Here is a 10445-nt window from a genome sequence, read left to right on the forward strand (position 1 = left end):
TCTTAGCCTTGATAGGCTTACAAATCTTCTTCCTAGTCACTCTTGACTAACCAACAATCGTAACTAAAAGTTGAGTCTCTTTTACAATTGAAAAGATTACTTCATAAAGTTTATAAATAATAATGACTTAATTGTAGTTTTGATCTCTCCATTTTCACATGTTCACGGAACTAATCTTCCTATTTTAAAATTTGACAATTTTGATCCCTTCTTCAATTTTTTTAACTAAAAAATTGGTATTTGACATATTTATAATGATGTGGCATATGATCTCATGATATAGAACCATCTAGATACATTAATTATCTATATGTTATTAATTTAATTACAAAATTAATAATTTTAAAAGTTGAAAATAAAGATTTTAGAGGGTTTATTGTAGTTTGATGGGTATTAATCATTTAACATCATTGTACCATATGACACGTCCTTTAAAATATGTCACATCACCATTGTTTAGTTAAAATATCAGAGAGATTGACCAAAACTGTTGGACATCAAAACAAGAGGACCAGTTTCACTAATTAGTAAAAATAAGGGGATTAAAACTACAATTAAGCCAATAATAATTTAGATTTTGCATCAAGTTCTCATAACTTGATTTGGATGAAACAGATCTTCACACTCATGTATACATTTAGATTTGATGATCTCTAAGTGTGTTTGATGAACTTTTAATCAAGTTTCTGCATTTTTTTGAAAAGTGAGTTATATATTGATGTAAGTTCTTGATATTTGAAGTTTTGAGCTCTTCTATATATATATATATAAATTTTAAGTGAGCTTCATAAGTTGCAAAAGATCTTCATGTCTCTATTGGGCGCAAGTTTCAATGCATGAAAGCCATCAAGATGAAGATCTTGAGGATTCATGTCATAAATATTATGAACTTTAAGTTGACTTCAGAATATTTATTGGATTGTTTTTGCTTAGTGCAAAGGAACCTTCTAATATGGTATTATACTTTTGAAATGAACCTTCTAATCTTGCAACTTTATGGTGTTCATAGAGTTGCAGTTTGAATTTATTCAAATTGGACTATTGTGATCTTCTTAGACTTTAGTTCTCCTTAATTTCTTTGATAGTTTATCATATCATATGAGTTCTACCGCTTATCAAAGTGAATATTCTTTTTTGTCTTAAATGATTTTGTGAAAAACTTGAAAATTCTCCTTCTTAATGTTTATGTATCATTTAAGTAGATTCCTTTACTAATTAAGTGCAGGAAGATGGCCTTGTTCATTCTGAAGTCTGTTATGATAGTGTTTCTTGAATTTTATTTTGTTCTTTTGTGCTTATTCTTGTATGACTTTTCTATCTTAATGGAGTCACTCAAAATCACACATTAGATAATGAGATGTATCAAAATCTTTCAATCATTTAATCATTAAAATTTGCTATCATTGAAACTTTATAAGAAATTTTGCCTCAACAAGTGTGTCTCTTGAACATCTTCTAAATTAAAAATTGAAGAAAAATATAATAGACTAATTATAATTTATTGTACAAACCATACACATTATCAATTAGTTAAAAGAGAAATATGTATTTAATTGGTAGTATGTCATTTGAATATCTTCTAAATTATTAATTTTTGAATAAAATTATAATATACTAATTATAATTTACTGTATAAATTATATATGAGATAAATGCTTGTCGATCATCAATCAATTAGAAGATGATCTTTCATTAGTACTATGTGTCTTCAATATCTTCTAAATAAAATTTTGAATAACATTATAAACACCAATTATAATTTGCTGCATAAAAATATGGGTCAAATATTTGTTATTTAACAATTCGTTAAAAGAAAAATAATACTTTAATACTTTAATTTAATTTATTGTATAAATAATACATAGGACAAATGTTTGGTAATGATCATTAAGTTAGGATATGGTCTTTCCCGATTCAACTACTTAATAGAGGAATATATATGTAACAAGTATTATGTGTCTTCAATATCGTCTAAATAAAAATTTGAAAACAATTATAATATACTAATTAAAAGATAAATATTTATTTCATTAATAGTAACTCTTGAATATCTTTTAAATGAGATTTTGAAAAAAATTATAATTACTGTTCAATAAACTAACGGGATGAAGGTTTGTATTTGATTAATTTGTCAAAACGTTACTCATCGCAGATCAAATAGTTAAAAAAAATGTTAACAGCAACTTTTTTAGTAACTTTGCCGTTTTTTTTATCAAAAAGATTTAATTGGGGTTTGTAACTTTGCCGTTTTAATTCGAGCTTTTTATTTTGACAAACATTTAAATTGCAGCTTATACATAACATCGGATTTTATATTTTTGTCTAATAAATTCAACGACCTTTATATATTGCTTTAAAAACATGTTGATCAACATACCAAAAATATAACATGTTGATCAAATTCAACACCTAAATATTAAATTCACGCCGAGAATAATTTTCTTCCCTACTTTCTTCTTCCGTGACCAAACATAATTCGTGTTAAGATGAAAGCAAATCAGGTATAGATTCATTTGACTTTTATGTGTCAATTAAATTTCTTGGATAATGGACAAATAAAAAAGATTCAAATTAAACATGTCATGCAAAATATAAAGAAAGGATAAATACAACTTATTGTTTACCAATTGGTGGTTGGCATGGACCCTCAAAGATGCCGCTATCACCAAATTAGGTGAGGCAATTTTTCTATTCTCTGTCTATTCTCAATGATGCGTTGTAATAACTTGTAATGCTAACCAAAACCAAAGAAACTATATTTTTACAAAAAATCAAACTGATATAATCATTTTATAAGTTAAATAAATTAAGACAACACAGCAAGCCAGAGTGCCAGGCCCAGTTTTTGTGGATTGCTCGTTAAGTTCTCCACTCATTTTGATTTTTTCATACTTTACTAAAATAGAGTTCTGTTCTGCATGTAGGGATCCCCTATATTTCTCTTTAACATAGCATATTTCTATTTAGAGTAGACATTCAAATTCTAAATTCAGTATTTTCAATTTAAAAATAAGCTTAAGATTTGAGTTGTTTGATTAAGATAAAATAATCATAATTTGATAACCAACTAATTAAATGCAGGAGATCATAGACTAAAGAGATTTCAATTTATTTTTTTTACATAAGAGGGGCAAATGCCTAAAAGAGATTTCAAATTCTACCATTATATGCTTAACTTTAAGGAGTACAGTTTAAAAACTATTACAATAACTCTTATTTCATATCTAAATAGGTTAATATTTGAGTTAAAATAAGATCATAAAGACATAGAAATATTACTTCCTAGTAGTATGTTATATATCCTCATCCCTGAATTCTTAATATAGGATCATAGTCATATTCAAATGTTTCTATATATAAAAATGTTTTACATTTGTTTGAAAATCGTAGTTAATTAAGGATAATTTATAAACATCACTCGCATTCTACCCATCAAGGCACCTTTACTAAGTGATAAGTGAGGGACAAACCCTTTATCCCAGACTAGCCTCATATGAGGGCTACCATTTCGGCACATTAAAAATAATTCAAATTGTTTGAGTGTTCAGACTAAGTTTAATTTGTAGAAAACACACATTTCTCTATCCACTGTAGTGCCTTTTACTAAAAACAAAATCGTGAGGGTTAACACACAAGATCCAAAGCAGACAATATTTCGTAAATGTGGCTTGAGGACGAAATAATGGTGTTGTCAATTGGAAACATGGATCTAAGTCACTTATGATGGTTGACATACCTTTTAGCCCCTACTGTGTGTTATTGTTCCTGTACACCCAAAAAAATCTTATATTACTCGGGAATTGAAGCTAATTTGAACACTCACGCTCCACAATTCACCGAGGCAACTTTTTGCTAAAGAAAAAAGCGTAATGGCTTACGCACAAAATTCAAAGCAGACAATACTTTAGAAATATAATTTGACACTATCTATAAAAAAATGATGATATAAAATATGGTCTAAATTACACATGGCAATTGACAGATCATTTATACTTTTAACCCTAACCGGAGGCTCACATATACGCACTAACACACAAATAAGAGTAATTCTTGTAATCTTCTTGAAGATGGAAAACTCAAGGTAAGGTCACATTCCAATCCATTCCTTTTAAAAGGAGTTAATCTAATCTAATACTCCCTCCCTTTTAAAATAAATATCTCTTTAACACAAAAATTGTTATAATATAAATATATCTTATTTTTCAATGTAACATTATTTGATCCTAAATTAATTCCTTTTTAGTATTGAATACAAAAGAAAGTTGATTTAACAAAAATTAAAATATATGATCTAAAATTTAGATTCAATACATTTATTTTTATAAACTTGTTTCTTTTTATTTTTGAGACCAGAGAAAGGATTGTGTTCACACTTTTAAATCATTATATCTCATTTTAAGATTATTTTTAATAATTAATTAGAACAATTTTCTTTAATTATTTTTGTATCATTTTAATTTTATGTGAAAAAAATTTCAACGAGGCACATAACAAATATCAATTCGTCATTTCCAATTAAATTTCTACTTATTTTATGGATACCAACGTGTAGACCAAGACGATCATAGTCAGCTTCCATCATAACAAATGTTAAATTTGAAGTTGTGGATGAAATTCCGTCATTTAGTTTAATTATTATATTTATAATTCAAATTGAATAGGTTTATTTATTTAAATATTCTCTTTCTTTAAAAAAGTCACTAAAATACCAACAACAAAATATATATATTAAAATACTTTATGTATTCACATCCTATTTAGGTTCAGATAAGTCTATAATTTCTCGCCAGCCTACTAAATACTATATTGGTTTAGTGAAGGCAATTGTTATAGAATCAAAATAAATAAAAATTATTGGAAAAATCAAAATTAAATTTTTAAAAAATAAAGATTTAAAATAAATTAAAATTTCTCCCCAGCCTACTAAATACTATGAACGTTTTGCAACTTTTTATTGGCGTTAGTGCAATAAAAGAAATTTTTTTAATTGAAAAAATTAAATACAAATTTTTTCATCCACTTTCAATGTCAAATTTCTATATATGGATCACCAATTGCCATAAAAATTAACTTTCTTAAGAAAGCAAAAAAAAAAACAAGTTCATATTTCTTATCCTGTTAAAATTAGAGATTGGAAAAACTTAACAATAAAACCATTAATGCATCAAGTCAGAAAATAGATGAAAAATTGATTATGCGAGCCTCAATTTACTCTTCAAATGGGGAGGAACAAGCAAAATTCAGGAAGTAAATAAATTCTCAAATATAACCCTTCAATTACAAAGTCACAAGACAATAAACAGAAACAATGAACTTTTCTTTAACAAAAGGAACCCAAATTGTGTTCCATCCAGAAAAGGTTTCATCAAATTCCAAAAGAAATGAACAAAATACCACATTACTATTTAAGATATTAATAACTGTAAAGTAAAATTGCCCAACCCCATACTTGAAACCAAATAATTTACAAACCAAATGAACAAAATATCACTATATAAAAAGAATATAACCCCCCACCCAATAACTTCCACAATAATAGTAATGTTACTTTCCTTATAATAATGAATACAAAACACCCTTATTCTTCACCTTGGTATCATTCTCTTGAAGTCTTTACTCAGAGATGGGTATGGTCTTGGACCTGTAAAGGAGCTTCTTCTTCTTGGATGTTTGGTTATCTATGGTGAGAACAACCTTACCAGGTTCACCAATTTTGAACGTGTTGTTAATTACTGTTTCATCAGCTGGAGCAATTTTCCTGTTCTTTTGTACTATAACAGTGTATCCATCCTCAGCACTAGGCACAAATTCTGCTCCATAGCTTACATCCCAACCCACAACTCTGACTTCCCAAACCAAAGTGCTTTTCTGCACATTCAATGAATTCGGTCAACATACACCAAATATGCACATAAAGGATCATAATCAGGACATCGGCGGTCGTTCAATCAAAATCAGACAGACCATATTTAAACTCGGTATTTTAAGTTATTAAAATTAAAGTCCGTATATTTTTAGACCGCTTGGTCAAGATCGGACGACCACAAATGTGCCTTAATGCTTGAATGTGTGGACTTCCCAACTGCAGGGAATTCAAATTCCCTAATAAGATTGCATATCAAACTTTAATTTTCTTTCTCACCTCAGGAATTGGGAACTCAACAGCATGTTTAGTTGCTGGTTTGATGGTAACCTCTGTAGCAGGGTCAGCAGTGGTGAATTCCTGGTCCCCCTCTCTGCTTAGTCCACCATATTGAACCGGCACTTGCTCAGGAGCTATGTATCTGTCCCACCCAAATATTTATCAATAAGAGCTTATAAATAACAACAACAATTATGATATATATTAATCATAATAGGGTATGTTCCTAACGGTTTGAAATTGTTAGAAAACACAATCGAGATAGTGATGTCAAGATTTTTATGTCTCTCCGACTGCAAATGCAATTACAGCCGCAACTTATAAGATTATAAAAAAGTCTAGGACTGCGATCTGGACACCACCATTAAGGTATTTATATGTCTCTGCCATTGCAACTCGACTATAGGTAGCCTGCATCAGCCCTGTTTGACCACAATTCTCCTCAATATGGTGGTTCACGACACAACATAGTTGCTATTTGAGATCAATTTTTTGCATTATTAAATGTACTGCAAATGGAATTTAAAACCTGGTAGGTTGGTGATAGTAATACTAATGCGTGTGTTTGTGGCAACCTTCTTCTTTGCTAAAAAAACATAACTTATATTTATGATGAAACACTATAAAAGGAGAAGGAAGGACTTACTTGAAAAGGGTATCAGCAGATTTGGAGGGACCGGCAAAAAAAAATTTGCTCTTAGTCCTCGGTGTCAGGAAAGCACTTATCATCCTAGAAAAGGCAAGGTACCACCAAGGAACATTGATAAAAATCTACACACAAAAAAACCACCAAATTAAGCAATTATGTCACTAAACATGAAAAACTACAACGTTTATTTTTGGTTCCCCTCTGATAAAAATTGATTTTGAAATAAGTTAATTTAAAGCTAAAAGTGATTTATCTTTTGAAAATATTCACGTAAAATTGAGTTTAAATTGAGTGGAACAATAAAATTTAACTGTAAAAATCCTAACTTCAAATTAAAATCAATTTTGGAAACAAAATGAAATCAACCCGATAGCAATCGGATGTTAAAATCAATTTTATACCTCCAGAATTGATTTTGAATCCTTCAAAAGTGGAATCAAACATGCACCTTAACATAAAATTTAAATTAAAATGACAATAATTTTTAAGAACCTGTTTGGCTACGAATTCAGGATAGTTATCCTGAAGCAACTGAAGTGCTTGATTAGTAGCTTGTCTAAGCTCTCTCTTACCAAGTCCAGGTGAATTTTTAAGATCATTAACTTGAACAAAAGTAGATATAGCTGATGGAGCAAAGTTGAGTTTTCTAACACTCTTTTCCAAAAACTGAATCCTCCAACGAATAAACTTGTTTCGCTTCTCTTCGTCAGAGAAAGTTTTTTGATACAAATCCTTATTCTCAAACTCGCCAAACACGTTATAACAAACAGGATGACCTTCTTTGTCATAGCCGTCAGTGAAAACAACTTTGTCCCAATCGGTTCCGAGATCTTCCTGAAGAAGCCCTTCGATTCCGAATTCCTTACGCCAAATAACGGTTTGTTTGATCATTGTGAAGGCTTCTTTCACCTTGAAATCCCTTGCTCGAAGGAATTTGAGAAGAATCACGTCGCTTCTTTCATCAGCGAGTAAGGGAATTCCCCATATTTCAACTTCTTCTGGTGTTGAAGGAGGAAGTTCCACGTCAGCAGCAGGTTGTTCACCGTCACCGTTAGTAACTGTAACGGATACTATGCTTTCTTGAATTGCTTCAACCGTTTTTGCTCCGTCTTCTTCGGCACTTGTAGCTATTTTCTCGACTAACTCTACAACGGTTACATCCACTTTCTTCTCTACAGCCTCGGTTTCAGGTTTTGCTTCGGTTTTAGGTTCCTCAGAACTTGAACCTTGTTTCTCTTCTTTCTTTTCAACTTCTTCTTCAACCTTTTTCTCAACTACCACTTCTTCCTTTTTTTTCTCTTCTTCAACTTCTTCCTTTTTTTTCTCTTCTTCAACTTCTTCCTTTTTCTCTTCTGCTACTTCTTCCTTCTTTTCTTCTTCTTGAGGTTTTTTGTCGTCTTGTGGAGTTGCCTCAGCGGCCTTCGGTGGCGGCGGTGGTGGAGGGACGGCGAACTCGTGTTTGCTAAGTGCTTCTTGAATAAGCAGTTTGAGTTCATCGAGTGCTTTTTTCTGAGGTTCAGGTAGTTCGGAAACTACGTTAGTTTCTTCCTTGAAAGAAACCGATTGAGAAATCTTGTTATCAACGGCGGCGGTTTCGTCAGCGGCGGCGGCGTCAGATTTAACGTTCTCCGCCTCCGGAACTACTTCTTTTGACTCTGCCGGATTTTCTGCCTCTTCTGCAGCAGCAGGAGGAACAGCGGCAGCAGAGGCGGCGGCTACAACTTCTTCAGCCTGTGGTGGCTTTTCAACGGCAGTTTCAGAAGTGGTTGTAACCACTTGTTCAGCTGGTTTTTGGGGTTCTTCAGCCATATGGAAACTAGAGGGAAAGAAAGAGTGAGGGAAAGAAAGAGTGAAATTGAAGTGAGTAAATAGTAGAATGAGATGTGATATTATTAAAGAGAGGAGAGAAAGGTGGGTCTAATAGAGAGAGTGAGATTTTGGTTGGAGTTGGAGGGCAATGGGTATGGTTGTTGTGTTTTATGTAAGAGATTATGATGATGATGATGGGAAGAACCAGTCTGTCTGCCAGCAGGTACATCACTTTGTGGGCCCAAATACACCCCAGTTACACCTCTATCTCCTTTCTCTCTTTTGTTTTCAAATTTTTTCAAATTTTTTTATGTTCAATTCTTCTTTTACCTTTTTCTTTATTTGCCTCGCTATCTAAATCATCAATTATCAATCAATCAACCACCAATACAATACTAATAATCTTAGCTATTTTTTATGTACTCTTTCCATTTTAAATTAATTGTTTTCAAAGTTTTAGTAGGCATATCAAATAATACTATAAATAAGAGAAAAATAATATATATTTTTTTAAGTTCTATTTATTTTAGGAAACTGTATTTATTATATGTCATTTTATAATATTAACATTAATAAATAATAAATATTTCTTTCTTTGTTATGTTTTTAACTATTTATTATTTTTTTTCTATTTTAATTCTTTTAACTTGTGTGTTCTCATACTATTAATGAAAGATATTTTTATAAAATAATTTATAATTTCTCTTTTTAATATAACATTAACTACTTCCTTAAATAGTTAAAAATTGTAATTTGAGATGCAGGAACAGTTGTTTTACTAGACGATTTGATATTAACAATATTTTTTATTTTTTATTTATTTTTAAATGTCCTACTTTAAAAGTATTTACGTCTCTTATTATTTTTTTAGGTAGAAAGTCGTTTTCCGACCATCTAAAGGAATAATTTTTAAACTGTCATAAAAAGTCGTTTTTCCGGGTAACGACTTATAACTAGCTTTATCTTTTATATATATATTTGTAATAATAGTTAAAATGATTATTAAAAAATTAAAATATTAATTATAAATTAAAATAAAATACATTAATAAATTATAATAATTTTATATTTTAATTATTATTATTATTATTATAATAAATAATTATTATAATTATAATTAAAAATTATAATTAAAATGATTAAATTATACTATAAATTTTTTTAAAAAAAATACCTTAAAATTTAAAAAATAAAAATCAACTTATCCTACTTTATTTTGATCCACCATCTCATATGAAGAGCATCATTGTGCATGTATGACGCATATTCAATTTACCAATCGCCCACAATTCACTCTTTTTGCACTTTGAAATTCTACGTCTAAACAAACAATTTGGACTTGAACAATAAATAACATACATTTTTAAATCTGATTTTTGTCCCACAAAATCAAATGATTGTTTTAAATGGTAACGTTTGATTGCATATACGCATTCATACTACAAAGAGTTTCATCTGGTGTTGGGACTTCGTTAATGAACATGTGATCAAATTTACTTTATTGCAATTGATGTTTTTCAAGTGAGATGGTAGATCGAAATCAGGTAGGATAGATTGATTTTTTTTAATGTTAATGTATTTTTTTAACAATTTATAATATAATTTAATCATTTTAATTATAATTATTTTAATTATAATCATTTTAATTATAATAATTATTTATTATTATAATAATAATAATAATTAAAATTAAAATATAAAATTAATTTATAATTTATTAATGTATTTTATTTTAATTTATTTTTAGTATTTTTATTTTTTAATAATCATTCTAACTATTATAACAAATGTTAAAAAAAATAAAAAATAAATAAAGCTAGTTACGTTCTCCGAGGAAGCGACCTC

The 10445-nt window shown here is 29.4% G+C and overlaps 1 protein-coding gene across 1 annotated transcript; it reads right to left on the minus strand.

Annotated features, from left to right (window-relative positions):
* Positions 1-5239: 5239 nt before the first annotated feature.
* Positions 5240-8739, minus strand: LOC101511153 (patellin-3). Its single transcript, XM_004506320.4, has 4 exons — positions 7284-8739; positions 6789-6913; positions 6143-6284; positions 5240-5868 (listed from the first exon to the last, which is right to left on the minus strand). The coding sequence occupies exons 1-4, from the start codon at positions 8598-8600 to the stop codon at positions 5614-5616; spliced, it is 1839 nt and encodes a 612-aa protein (XP_004506377.1). The 5' UTR covers positions 8601-8739; the 3' UTR covers positions 5240-5613.
* Positions 8740-10445: the final 1706 nt, after the last annotated feature.

The sequence above is a fragment of the Cicer arietinum genome, chromosome 6 (assembly GCF_000331145.2).
Source record: "Cicer arietinum cultivar CDC Frontier isolate Library 1 chromosome 6, Cicar.CDCFrontier_v2.0, whole genome shotgun sequence".
In the NCBI taxonomy this organism is placed as follows: Eukaryota; Viridiplantae; Streptophyta; class Magnoliopsida; order Fabales; family Fabaceae; genus Cicer; species Cicer arietinum.